General features: G+C 41.7%; 1 protein-coding gene across 4 annotated transcripts in view; it reads right to left on the reverse strand.

Annotated features, from left to right (window-relative positions):
• Positions 1-1,273: 1,273 nt before the first annotated feature.
• LOC114466703 (myosin-7B-like) overlaps positions 1,274-14,614 on the reverse strand; it is a 58,311-nt gene continuing 44,970 nt past the window's right edge. For 2 of the 4 annotated variants that reach the window (XM_028452342.1, XM_028452341.1), the window contains 12 exons: positions 11,555-11,720; positions 11,320-11,444; positions 11,141-11,256; positions 10,869-11,055; positions 10,490-10,699; positions 10,279-10,404; positions 3,289-3,379; positions 2,945-3,024; positions 2,272-2,376; positions 1,733-1,828; positions 1,500-1,643; positions 1,274-1,427 (listed from right to left, as the gene is read on the reverse strand). In XM_028452342.1, the coding sequence (XP_028308143.1) occupies positions 1,416-1,427; positions 1,500-1,643; positions 1,733-1,828; positions 2,272-2,376; positions 2,945-3,024; positions 3,289-3,379; positions 10,279-10,404; positions 10,490-10,699; positions 10,869-11,055; positions 11,141-11,256; positions 11,320-11,444; positions 11,555-11,720 (1,458 nt within the window). In that variant the 3' untranslated portion in view covers positions 1,274-1,415. Of the gene's footprint in view, positions 1,428-1,499; positions 1,644-1,732; positions 1,829-2,271; positions 2,377-2,944; positions 3,025-3,288; positions 3,380-10,278; positions 10,426-10,489; positions 10,700-10,868; positions 11,056-11,140; positions 11,257-11,319; positions 11,445-11,554; positions 11,721-14,614 lie in introns of those variants that run through there. The other 2 variants (XM_028452343.1, XM_028452344.1) reach the window with 2 other exon arrangements.

A 14,614-nucleotide genomic window follows, 5' to 3' on the forward strand; every position in this document is an offset into this window, starting at 1 on the left:
TAAGTTAACTATTAAATCTTTATTAAGTTAACTATTAAATATTTTATTAAGTTAACTATTAAATCTTTTATTAAGTTAAATATTTAATATTTTATTGAGTTAACTATTAAATCTTTTATTAAGTTAACTATTAAATCTTTTATTAAGTTAACTATTAAATATTTAAGTTAAATATTAAATCTTTTATTAAGTTAACTATTAAATCTTTTATTAAGTTAACTATTAAATCTTTATTAAGTTAACTATTAAATCTTTTATTAAGTTAACTATTAAATCTTTTATTAAGTTAAATATTTAATATTTTATTGAGTTAACTATTAAATCTTTATTAAGTTAACTATTAAATCTTTTATTAAGTTAACTATTAAATCTTTTATTAAGTTAACTATTAAATATTTAAGTTAAATATTAAATCTTTTATTAAGTTAACTATTAAATATTTAAGTTAAATATTGAATCTTTTATTAAGTTAACTATTAAATATTTAAGTTAAATATTAAATCTTTATTAAGTTAACTATTAAATCTTTTATTAAGTTAACTATTAAATCTTTTATTAAGTTAAATATTAAATCTTTTATTAAGTTAACTATTAAATCTTTATTAAGTTAACTATTAAATCTTTATTAAGTTAAATATTAAATCTTTTATTAAGTTAACTATTAAATATTTAAGTTAAATATTAAATCTTTATTAAGTTAACTATTAAATCTTTTATTAAGTTAACTATTAAATCTTTTATTAAGTTAAATATTAAATCTTTTATTAAGTTAACTATTAAATCTTTATTAAGTTAACTATTAAATCTTTATTCAGTTAACTATTAAATCTTTTATTAAGTTAACTATTAAATCTTTTATTAAGTTAAATATTAAATCTTTTATTAAGTTAAATATTAAATCTTTTATTAAGTTAACTATTAAATCTTTTATTAAGTTAACTATTAAATCTTTTATTAAGTTAACTATTAAATCTTTTATTAAGTTAAATATTAAATCTTTTATTAAGTTAACTATTAAATCTTTTATTAAGTTAAATATTAAATCTTTTATTAAGTTAACTATTAAATCTTTTATTAAGTTAAATATTAAATCTTTTATTAAGTTAAATATTAAATCTTTTATTAAGTTAAATATTAAATCTTTTATTAAGTTAAATATTAAATCTTTTATTAAGTTAAATATTAAATCTTTTATTAAGTTAACTATTAAATATTTAAGTTAACTATTAAATATTTTATTAAGTTAACTAGTTAATCTTTTAAACAACACCAGTCAAACTATAACTTTTTCAGGTAAACATAAACTAGGTTAACCAGTTATGTATTGGTTAGCTATAATGTAGTAGCTGCTAATGCTAACTGCTTATGCTAAATGCTGTAAATCAAACAAAGGTCACATGGTCATCAGGGGCGTGTCACTCTGCCACCTGTGGAGACACAAAGTGCTCGTTAGCAACGCTAGGCTAACCCATGCTAACGTGTGAGTGGCGGCAGCTCACCATGAAGACGTTAGTCGTGTGTTGACGCATTTGAATGCGTAGCGCGTTTACGGTAGTCTCAGCTACGTCAGCGCGCTGCACAGCATCGTCCACATCAGTTTGGACCTTACGGCAGTGGGTGGTGTTGGAGCTCACCTGGTCCTCCTGGTGGACACAAGCCCCTCCCCCTTAGTTAGTCAGACCCAGCTGGTCATCAGTTAAACTGATCAGCTGTGATTGGCTGTTGGACTCACCGCAGTCTCTGCTTTTCTCTTATAGGATTTCAGCTTCGTTTGAAGTTTATGGACCAGGTTCTGCATCTGGAGGAGAACCTGTGTGTTCTCCTCAGACTGTACACACACACACACACACATTATATGGTTCTATGTTATAGTTCTATGGTTAAATTGTTCTATTGTTATGGTTCTGTAATTCTGTGGTTCTATGTTTATGAGTCTGATGGTTATGATTCTATAAGTATGGTTATATGGTTCCATTGTTACAGTTAATATGGTTATGGTTCCATGGTTTTATGATTATGTTCTATGGTTTTATGGTTATGGTTCTATGGTTATGTTGTTCTATGAATATTGTTCTATGGTTCCATGGTTACAGTTCTATGGTTATGGTTCTATCGTTCTATGAATATTGTTTTATGGTTACGTTCTATGGTTATGGTTATTATGTTCTATGGTTATGGTTTTACATTCTAGGGTTTTGGTTCTACAGTTTTATGGTTCTGGTTCTAAGGTTCTGGTTTTACTTTCTATGGTTATGGTTTCATGGTTCTAACCTCTGAGCTCATATCTCTCACTCTTCTCTCAGACCAATGAAGTCCTCTCAGAACGTCTGAGTTCTTCTTCTGCTCCTTCTCCAGCTCCAGCTGCAGCTCCTTCACCTCCACACAGTAGATTTAGTTAGTCACTGGATTAACACATCCTCTTCTTTCTCTAACCTCAGGATTAACTCTGTGTCCTGGTTAATCACCATGGTAACTGAGGCTGAAGAGCTATCCTCGAGAATGTTGAGTTCTGGATAAGCCCTGCCTCCTGACCAATCGGTTCTCTGATTGGTCCATTCTTAGCAGTTCCTGGTCTATAGAACCATACAGATGTTCATCCACCAATAGTAATGGTCACCTAAACTCTGCACCCCAAACCTCTGTGCTCTAATGAACGTTGATCATGTGATGAAGAATTCTTGCAGAATCTGTTTTACTTTACATTCTAATTCTTCTGTGGTAACAATAGTTATTTGTTCATCTATGCTAACATAGATCGCTCTGTATGGGATTGATCACACACTTAACTCCGCCCCTTTGATGTAAACGCATTGATCTATGTGAGAATCATATGGTTAAGTTAACCTGTTGCTAACCAGCTTCATAGGACACATGATCTGAGAACATTTGGTTGTGTTATCAGGATAAATTAATCCAGTTTCATAGTCCAGGCTCTGGTTCTTACTCTGGTTTCCAGTTTGTGAAGCTGCTGTTTTCCTCCTTTCAGCAACGAGTGATTCAGCTCTACTAGTTTGACCTGCAGCTCTGAAATAACACATTAGTTACACACCAGTCACACACTAGTTACACACCAGTCACACACCAGTCACACACCAGTCACACACTAGTTACACACTACTCACACACTAGTCACACACTAGTTACACACCAGTCACACACCAGTCACACACCAGTCACACACTAGTTACACACTAGTTACACACTAGTCACACACTAGTTACACACTAGTCACGCACCAGTCACACACCAGTTACACACAAGTTGCTACTCAGGTGGTCACATGGTCACCTTTCACTGTCAGCTCCATGTTCTTCTTCATTTTCTCCATCATGGAGCTGCTGTCGTGCTCCTTCTTCAGCTCCTCGGCCATCAGCCCCACCTACACACACACACACACACACACACACACACACACACACAGTCAGTCAGTGTTCTAAGGATCACCTGCTGCTGACAGCGATGGATCGATTTTATTTGCTGTGGCTTTTTCTCTTTCTTGCGCTGGCGTGTGACGTGAGTCGGGACGTTAACCCGACAGGAACACGTACGATACGTGTGCTCCAGAGATCAGCTGTTACAACTGAACTATAAGAGGGTTAACCCTAACCCTACATCACAGCTGTCTAAGTTCATTCTGAAGGATTTTAACCATGGTTCCCATGGTAACTCAAACGTCCAAACAAGGAAGAAGAGGAAGCAAGGGAAAAGAGGCGGTGCCAGGCTGCGCCTAAGGAAGCAGAAGCTCACCAGGTTTCCTCTGCCCTCAGTAATTCTAGGACACGCCCAGTCCCAGAGGAATAAAATGGATGAACTTCAGGGGGATGTCTGCTTTCAGAAGGACTTCATCAACTGCTGCATCATCACCTTCTCGGAGATGTGGCTCACGGAGTTGGACCAGGATGTGGACCTTTTCATCGGTGGCTTTGGAGCTCCCTTTCGTCTCGATCGCCAGGCTGACGTCACGGAGAAGACCCAAGGAGGCGGGGTCTGTCTCTATGTCAACAAGCTCAACTGCAGCTCTGTGACTGTCAGAGAACAGATCTACACGCCAGATGTTGAACTTCTATCTGTGTCGCTGCGTTCCTTCTACAAGTTTCCTCAAATGTTTATAACCACAGTTTATATCTGCCTGAAGGTAAACGCTGCCTCTGCTTCTAGCGTCATCTCTGATGTCATCATTCATAGAGTCTATTTCACCTGACGCTCCTAACTTTATAATGTCTGATTTTAACCACGTTTCACTTAAACAATCACTAACACACTTTTATAAGTAAGTAAGTAAGTAATATTTATTTATATAGCACCTTTTACAGACAGGAGTCACAAAGTGCTTCACAATACATACAGTGCATACAATACAATACAAAATACAGTTACTGTCACAAAAAATATGATGGTCATAAAACAACCCTTTATCACTGGAATTTTAAAATGCTTTCTGAAACAAATAGGTTTTCAGTTGGCTCTTAAAAGCATCAACGGAATCAAGCAAACGCAAGGAAAATGGAAGATCGTTCCAGAGCGTTGGCGCGACCGCCTGGAAGGAGCGATCTCCTCTGGTCTTGTAACGGGTACGGGGGACCATGAGCAGGTTCTGATCCTGGGACCTCAGCCTCCGGGAGGGGGTATAAGGACACAACAAGTCTCTAATGTAGGAGGGAGCCTGACCATGCAAGGCTCTGAAGGTCAGCACCAGAATTTTAAAACTGAAACGAAAAGTGACTGGGAGCCAATGAAGGGCTTTTAGAATGGGAGTAATATGGGCCCTTTTGTTTGTGCGAGTCAGTAACCTCGCCGCAGAATTTTGTACCTGCTGAAGACGAGACAGCGCCTTTTTGTTTAGACATTTATCAATATGTTTCCTGTCCAACCAGGAGGGATAAAACTGTAGATCTTTGTTATGGGTCAATTAAAGACTCTTTTAAATCCCTCCCTCTCCCCCCTTTGGGCTCTGTGGATCATAACCGTGTGCACCTTCTGCCCATCTACAAGACTGTTAAAGAAGGAAAAGTACAGACCAAGGAGGTGAAAGTGTGGTCAGATGAATCTGTGCTCTCAGGAATGTTGTAACTGAAAACACTGGGATGTGTTCAAGCTCCTGTGAAGACTTGGATGAACGTACAGATGTAGTCTGCTCATATTCTGCCTTTTGTAGAGACATGATTATTCCCAGGAAGAGGGTTAAAATCTTCTCTAACAACAAACCTTGGGTCACAAAGTGTGTTAAGTTGAGCATACTAAAAAAGAAAATAGCTTTAAAACATGGAACTGCATCTGACATTCATTTAGCGACCAGCGACAACATGTCCCCAAAGTCTGGAAGGATGCTGTTATTGTCCTGATCCATAAATCAAACCGTCCCTGCATTTGAAATGATTTTAGACCCATAGCCATGACCTCACTCCCAATGAAGGCCTTTGATAGGCTGGTGTCATCGAACTATGAAATAAAACTCAACATGTTGTTGACCCACTACAGTTTGTTTATAGGCCCAACAGAGGAGTGGAGGACTCACTCTGTTTAACCTGCTCCTTAAACATCTGGAGGGAACTGGAAGCCATGCCAGACTTTTAGTTATTGAACTGTTATTTGAATCTGCCAGCTGTTGGATTTTAACTAATGTAATAATGTTGTGAGCTGGATTTTAGACTTTTTAACAAACACAACACAGAGAGTGATTGGGTTTTTATCAAACACAGTGTGATCTCCACACAGGTGTGTGCTGTCACCTCTGCTTTTTATTGAGTACTTTTAAAAATGGGTGTATTTTAACGTATGCAGATGATACAGTGGTTGTTAGTCTCCTCCAGAGCAGCCATGGTCCTATCACTGATGATTTTATCAAATGTTCTGATGAATCATATCTGGAAGTTAACACTGTAAAAACCAAAGATATGATTATTGATTTTAGAAGACTGACAAAGATCAACCATGACATCATGACCATCAAGGGAGTCAATGTTGAATGTGTTCAATCCTACAAATACCTTGGGACCATCATTGATAACACTCTGAACTTTGAGGAGAACTGTGAGGCTGTGTGTAAAAGAGGTCCCCAGTGTCTCCACTGCTTAAGGAAACTGTTTTACTTCTACGTGGACAAAACTATGATGACCCTGTTTTAAAGTGTTTTTATTGAATCTCTTATCTTTTTGTCTGGTGTCATGGTTTAGAGGGTTACCTCTGAAGGACAGAAACAGACTGGGTCAGATAGTCAAAAGGTCCAGTCGACTCATTGGTGAGCCTCAGCTAAACATGGAGTCCCTGTACTCTAGACAGTTACAGCGAATCAGGTTTGCGGCTAGATTTTTTAACTTTAAAAAGCTATTTGTGGCCAATGACAAGAGCCAACGAGTGGTTCGAGTGCCGCCAGAAAGGACGCGCCTGTTGAGGGCTTGAACGATCTCGTATGGAGCTTCCAGAGAAACGTTCTGCTTCGACCCAGGAACCAATGCTGCTGCTCTCATGGCTCTCTGAGGTATGCCATTTTTACTACCGCAGGCAGGAGGCTTGTCCGGCGGTAGGAACTGGGGGAGCGAATGGGTGAAGAGACAGAGATGGGCGTGAATGTGAGGTCAGAGAGAGAGGCTGAACAGGGGAGTGAACCGATGGTGTGGAAAAGTGACTGACCCTGCACAGGCATTTTGCAGGTTGTCACAATACCTGTCGCACTTATCCATCCATCTCTGCAACCTATTCATAACTCTCACATACCACACTCACACCTGACAATCACCTGCTCTCCACACACACCTCCACCACTCTCACCTGACACTTTTTTGACCTTCTCGACCCTTTCAACCATCCTTTCACTCTCCACCACAAACCACCTACTCACCTAATCCTATTTCTCACATCCACCTCTGAACTCACCCAACTTCCTAATATTCTGATCTCTCCACCCTCATCTGTACCAAACTCAAGCTCCTCCTCCTTATCCTCATTATTTCTCTCTTCCCATTTATTCATCACACTCTTCACTGCTCTCATCCCTTCATCCATCTCTCCTTTTAACTCCACAATCATAGTGTCTCCCACACACTTTGTTCCCACAAATGATCCCCCAGGTACCCATCTCCACGTTACCCCAGGTACCCATCTCCACGTTACCTCACCTCCTCTCTTCCTCCTCCTGCCTCATCACCACCTGGTGATAAACATTAAACAGTATGGTTGACGTGGAGCACCCCTCTCTCACCCCCTCACAGGCTACCAACTGTCACTCAAACATTCCTTCACTGTCACCCTTTACTCAGTCGTCTCGTGCAAATCCATGATCGTTTCCAGACTCCTCCCTTTTATTCCATAAAGAATAATCCTTTAATTGAAAGAATAATCCCATAATTCTGTAAAGCGACTTTGAGTGTCCAAAAAAGCGCTGTATAAAATTGATGTATTATTATTTATTATCATACCTTTCCATCAACTTCCACAGACCAGGCTTACTCACTCTCAAATACGTTTTTCTCAAATCTAGCAACCTTTTTTAATCTTTCTCATGCACTTGTACGTCTCACCCACCCTCTCAGTCTCACTCACTTCCTGACACTCTCTTATCTTCTCTCTCCACCATTCTTCCTCCAACCTCCTCAAGCACTTCTTCAGCTGTTTCCTCGCCTCCTTTACTTCCTCTCTCGCTTCCACCATCTCACCCTCTCCATCACTTGTCCATCTCTCCTCTGTCTCAGCCTTCTTCTGTTACCCACCAGTTTTACCTTCTTATTCCTCGTTCTCACCACCACTCTTATTCTCTCATTCATCACATTCAACTCTTGTCATGTCCAATCGTGTCCAACCGTCCATGGGTTTTGTACCCCCTTTTCATGTACTCCACACACTTCTTTCGCTCCCTCCATCATCACCTTGGAAAGTACTTCCCATTCCTTCCTTCCATCTCCTCGTACATTCTTCTCTTCCATCAGTTCTCTCCTCATCCCCCTCTTTCTTCTCCTGCTCTTTCAGCATCTCCATCTGATCTCTGGAACTCTCCATCTCCTCCCATTCACCCTCACAGTCATCACTTTCTGTTTGTGGTCCAACAACATCTACTCTTCATCCGTTCTCATTTTTCACACCATCCAGTGTCATAATAAAAGCATCAACTCATACCACCTTCATACATCACATTGAGCCACGTCCCTCTCCTCTAACGCCTCATGTAACTGTTCATATTCACTAAGTCATGTTCTCCACACCAGTCTATCAAATCTATTCCAGTTTCATTTGTTCTACCTATCCCATACCTCCCATTCACTCCTTCTCTCTCGTACCTTCTTCCAACAATTACATTAAAACCACCCCCAGTTATCAGCTTTTCATTTCCACCAATTGCAACCTGACTCTCCATTGCCCTTCTGTACCTCTCTATACTATCCACATCTATACCCCACACAGGCTGATATACCGCAACCAACCTCAAACCTCCAAACACAACTCCAGTCATTCTCTCCTCAACCATCTCTGTTGCCCCTCACTCACCCACAACTCCATCACTTCTCCAGAATCAGAAAGGATTTTTTTTCACCAGGTACAATTTAGAAACAGTACATGGAATTTAACTCAGTAGTTGGAGTGAAGGACACACATCAACACACCAGGGCGCCATTTGCGGCGCCGACATATTTAGATGAAAGGTTGGACAAAAACAGAAGGCGAGGTGATGGAGAAAAGGCAAGTTTGAAACTGAATTCCCTATTGGAGAAGACAGTGTTAAACGAGCAAAAAAACACCTTGGCAACATGTACTTAAGCAAAAACACAGTCAAAGAACACGAGACATGGCACGTAGGTAGGGTGGGATGGGTGGTTGGCTTTGAAATATAAACCTTTAACTCCATTTCTGAAGACAGCCAAATGACGCGTGACAACTTGAACAGTTCAGTTCAGCAACAAGAGTTTCCGGTGGTTGGGAGAGGGGGACGGGGGAGGGAGGGGTACAGAGCCGCTGTCTGCTGAAAATTCCTGGTGATAAGAATGAGACAGCCTTGAAGCTGGCTATGGGAGCCGAAGAGGAGATAAGCAATGTGTTTTCAATACAGGCTATATCCATTTTCAAAGAACATTCTGTCCTGGTCTCTCTGCAATCATCCAATAAAGTGGCTTTAACTTGTGAGCCGGGTTCTCAGCTTCTCTACGTTGGTTTCAATTTTTTCAGAAGAAGCTCCTGCTTGGTTTTGAGATCATTCATCACATGAGTCTGAGTGTTGAGAGGTCTGCTCCATCCTTCAGAAATGGCTGGCAGCCTTACCAAAATAGTCGCCAGCTTAATACAGACTATGCGATAGGTCAGGAAGCTGCCAGCTCCAATCAGCAGCATGCCTGCTATCATAATTCCAATCATGTAGATGTCTTCCACGGAAAGGATCGACAGACACACAACTCGCCACTTGTTCTAAGGGTACAGTGCATATCCAGCCGCAAACGGCCCACTTGGACATGTGGGTTCACCATTGCCCGATCTTTTTGTCAAAATAAAACTGGTTGATTGCGTTGAGAGACCAACTGATCAATTCCATTATTCCAGTTTTGGATGAGATGCAAAGAGAGGCTCCTGTTAGATTCATGAGACCAGACAAAACAAAGTAGCAGCAGAGAAGGATAATGATGGGAAGAGAGGGAGAAAATACCACCACCGATTTCTTTGAGTGCACAGCAGCCACTCTCTCCTCTTCCTCTCACAACCACAGCACACCTTCATCATCTGCTCTTATTCCACTCAGCAACACCATCTCCCACCCTTTCATCACAATCTTCTCCATCACCCTCCTCAACCTTCTCCTGTTATGCTCTCTCAAAAACAAACACTGCACATTCCACGTTAAAATCTCTCTTTCTTTCTTCTGACCACCTTCTCTCACTCCCTCAGTCACAACCCTTTCACTCCTCCTGTTTCTCCTCCCCTCATGTCTTCTCTCCCTCCTCTCTCTCCACCTCTCCTTGCTAACACCTCTCCTCCCTCTCCAGTTCCTCAACCCGGGGTGGGGATGGATGGTCCGAAGACCAACCTTCCTCAGGGCAGTTGCCAGCCTCGCCCCAAAGTTTACGTGGAGAGGAGAACACTGGACCATCATCATCATCAAGCAGAGGAACCTCAGCCACAGACTGATGACTGATGTGAGGAACATGTGAAGAACACCTGAGGAACATGTGAGGAACACATGAGGGACACGTGAGGAACACCTAAAGAACATGTGGGGAACATGTGAGGAACGTGAGAAAGACATGAGGAACTTATGAGGAACTTGTGAGAAATATGTGAGGAACATGTGTCAGTACTGACATCAGTGAAGGCCTTCTTGGCTTTGTCTCCAACACTCTGGTTCTCCTGCATAACTTCATCAGCCTCAGCAGAGAGAACACAAAGATCTGACTCCAACCTCTTCTTCTGGGACACCAGACCTGTGTTCTACACACACACACACACAGACTGATAATAATGATAAATTATAATAATAGTGTGTGTGTGTGTGTGTGTGTGTGTGTGTGTGTACCTCAGTGTGTAGTTCTCTAACTCTCTCTGAAGTCTCCACTAACTCTCTCTCAGCGCTACGTCTTGTTTGGCAGATCTGCTTCAGAACTCCTTTAAGCTCCACCCCCTCAGCCATCATCAGCGCATAGCGTCGCTCAAACAGAACGATTTGTTCTCTCAGTTGATTGGTCAGCTGTTCCTTGTCTTCAAGCTCCACCTGGTGGTTCTTCACCTGGACAATAACAACAAACAACAATAAACTATATCATAGAGCAGTATATCATAGATCAGTGTACCCTGATATACTAGGCCTTGCCCAAGGACACAATGACTTTGATAGAGCGGGATTTGAACCCCCAACCCTTCCCTAATTGGATGAGCCACTCTACCATGTGACCCACCTCAGTCTGCAGGTGTCTGATGGTTCTCTGGTTCTCTGCTGAGCTCTGATAGGTCTGTTCCAGCTGAAGCTCCATCTGGTTCAGGTCCGCCTCCATCTTCTTCTTCAGACGCACCTCCTCACTGAGGCCCCGCTCCTCCACCTCCAGGAGGGTTTGCAGGTTCTCCAGGGAAAGCTGGTAGCTCCGCCTGGTGGACAAAGAAGACATTACTGCTCCTTACTCTGTAGCTCCGCCTGTTCCTGGTCTGTGGTTCCTGGTCTGTGCCTTGCTACCTGAGCTGGTGGATCTGCTGGTCCTTCTCATTGACTCTACCTTCAGTCTCCGTCCTCCTCTCCTGGAGCTTCATGTGGACCATCAACGTCCTGGTCTCCTGCTGCTGCACACTGCCCTGCTCAGAGGAACATCAGCAGCTCAACATCTACACTACATCAGCAGGACCATGTGAGGGTACCTGGTTCTCCTCCAGCGTGGCCCTGATGTTCTGTTTCTTTTCTTCCAGATGTTTCAGATCTTTTTGCAGCTGGATGATGGTTTTTTCCTCCTGGTTGATCTGATCAGTCAGATCCTCAACCTCCTCTGGACAAGGAAAGGAACCATTAGTAGTCCACCATGTTTGTAGTTTAACATGTCTGTAGTTCACCACCATGTTTGTAGTTTAACATGTCTGTAGTCCACCATGTCTGTACCTCTCAGGTTCCTGTTCTCCTGTCCGATGGTCTCCAGCTGTTCCACTGCCTCCTGGTAACTGTGCTTTATTTTGAAAATCTCGGAGCTCAAACTGCGATTTTCCTTCTGATTGTTTTCAACGTCCACACGACTTCCTTCATATTTTAGCTTCAAGTCAGTGAGCAGCTACACACACACACACACACACACACACACACACATATAAAAGCCTGGAGAAACGCTCTGGTGATTTCACACTATTATTATAATTATCATGAAGAAACAACCCCATAAACATTGATCAATAAGCACAAAAAATAAAGTAAAACCAAAATAAATCAAAGGTTATTCTAGAAGCACAAACTAAACACTAGAAGGAAAATCAAAGGCCACAGGGTTAAGGTTAGACACACCCACTCTATACTATAACATCTATTCTATGCGAACTAGCTACTCACTACTCACTATAGCTCTCTATTCACTATTCTCTCAGTCCAATACTCACACACAGGTGATAGTTTTAATAGAAGGGGGCAGAGCTAACAGTGACGGTCCAATGATGTCACAAACCTCAATTATCAGCCAATAGAAACTAGAAAATTAGATCATAGAATCCTGGATTAAACCCATAGAGGGCAGTACCTCTAAAGGGCTCAGAGTTTATGACTCTGTGGACTAGTCCTAGTACCATGTGGACTAGTCCTAGTACCATGTGGACTAGTCCTAGTACCATGTGAACTAGTCCTAGTACCATGTGGACTAGTCCTAGTACCATGTGAACTAGTCCTAGTACCATGTTGATTTGTCCTGGTTTCATGTGAACTAGTCCTAGTACCATGTGGACTAGTCCTAGTACCATGTGGACTAGTCCTAGTACCATGTGAACTAGTCCTAGTACCATGTTGATTTGTCCTGGTTTCATGTGAACTAGTCCTAGTACCATGTGGACTAATCCTAGTACCATGTTGATTTGTCCTTGTTTCATGTGGACTAGTCCTAGTACCATGTGGACTAGTCCTAGTACCATGTGGACTAGTCCTAGTACCATGTTGATTTGTCCTGGTTTCACGTGAACTAGTCCTAGTACCATGTGAACTAGTCCTAGTACCATGTGGACTAGTCCTAGTACCATGTGGACTAGTCCTAGTACCATGTTGATTTGTCCTGGTTTCATGTGAACTAGTCCTAGTACCATGTGGACTAGTCCTAGTACCATGTTGATTTGTCCAGGTTTCATGTGAAGTAGTCCTAGTACCATGTTGATTTGTCCTTGTTTCATGTGGACTAGTCCTGGTATCATATCAACTAGTCCTGGTATCATGTGAACTAGTCCTGGTACCATGTGAACTAGTCCTGGTACCATGTGAACTAGTCCTGGTTTCATGTGAACTAGCCCTGGTATCATGTGAACTAGTCCTCGTATCATGTGAACTAGTCCTGGTACCATGTGAACTAGTTCTGTTATCATGTGAACTAGTCCTGGTACCATGTGAACTAGTCCTGGTACCATGTGAACTAGTTCTGTTATCATGTGAACTAGTCCTGGTACCATGTGAACTAGTCCTGGTATCATGTGAACTAGTCCTGGTACCATGTGAACTAGTCCTGGTATCATGTGAACTCGTCCTGGTATCATGTGAACTAGTCCTGGTATCATGTGAACTAGTCCTGGTACCATGTGAACTAGTCCTGGTACCATGTGAACTAGTCCTGGTATATCAACTAGTCCTGGTATCATGTGAACTAGTCCTGGTACCATGTGAACTAGTCCTGGTACCATGTGAACTAGTCCTGGTACCATGTGAACTAGTCCTGGTACCATGTGAACTAGTCCTGGTATATCAACTAGTCCTGGTATCATGTGAACTAGTCCTGGTATGTGAACTAGTCCTGGTACCATGTGAACTAGTCCTGGTATCATGTGAACTAGTCCTGGTACCATGTGAACTAGTTCTGGTACCATGTGAACTAGTTCTGGTAACATGTGAACTAGTCCTGGTACCATGTGAACTAGTCCTGGTATATCAACTAGTCCTGGTATCATGTGAACTAGTCCTGGTAGCATGTGAACTAGTCCTGGTATCATGTGAACTAGTCCTGGTATATCAACTAGTCCTGGTATCATGTGAACTAGTCCTGGTACCATGTGAACTAGTCCTGGTACCATGTGAACTAGTCCTGGTACCATGTGAACTAGTCCTGGTACCATGTGAACTAGTCCTGGTATCATGTGAACTAGTCCTGGTACCATGTGAACTAGTCCTGGTACCATGTGAACTAGTCCTGGTATCATGTGAACTAGTCCTGGTATCATGTGAACTAGTCCTGGTACCATGTGAACTAGTCCTGGTAACATGTGAACTAGTCCTGGTACCATGTGAACTAGTTCTGGTATCATGTGAACTAGTCCTGGTACCATGTGAACTAGTCCTGGTATCATGTGAACTAGTCCTGGTATCATGTGAACTAGTCCTGGTACCATGTGAACTAGTCCTGGTACCATGTGAACTAGTCCTGGTATCATGTGAACTAGTCCTGGTATATCAACTAGTCCTGGTATATCAACTAGTCCTGGTATCATGTGAACTAGTCCTGGTTTCATGTGAACTAGCCCTGGTATCATGTGAACTAGTCCTCGTATCATGTGAACTAGTCCTGGTACCATGTGAACTAGTTCTGTTATCATGTGAACTAGTCCTGGTACCATGTGAACTAGTCCTGTTATCATGTGAACTAGTCCTGGTACCATGTGAACTAGTCCTGGTATCATGTGAACTAGTCCTGGTATCATGTGAACTAGTCCTGGTATCATGTGAACTAGTCCTGGTACCATGTGAACTAGTCCTGGTATCATGTGAACTAGTCCTGGTACCATGTGAACTAGTCCTGGTACCATGTGAACTAGTCCTGGTATCATGTGAACTCGTCCTGGTACCATGTGAACTAGTCCTGGTACCATGTGAACTAGTCCTGGTATCATGTGAACTAGTCCTGGTATCATGTGAACTAGTCCTGGTACCATGTGAACTAGTCCTGGTATCATGTGAACTAGTCCTGGTATCATGTGAACTAGTCCTGGT

This window comes from Gouania willdenowi, chromosome 7 (genome assembly GCF_900634775.1).
Source record: "Gouania willdenowi chromosome 7, fGouWil2.1, whole genome shotgun sequence".
Lineage (NCBI taxonomy): Eukaryota > Metazoa > Chordata > Actinopteri > Blenniiformes > Gobiesocidae > Gouania > Gouania willdenowi.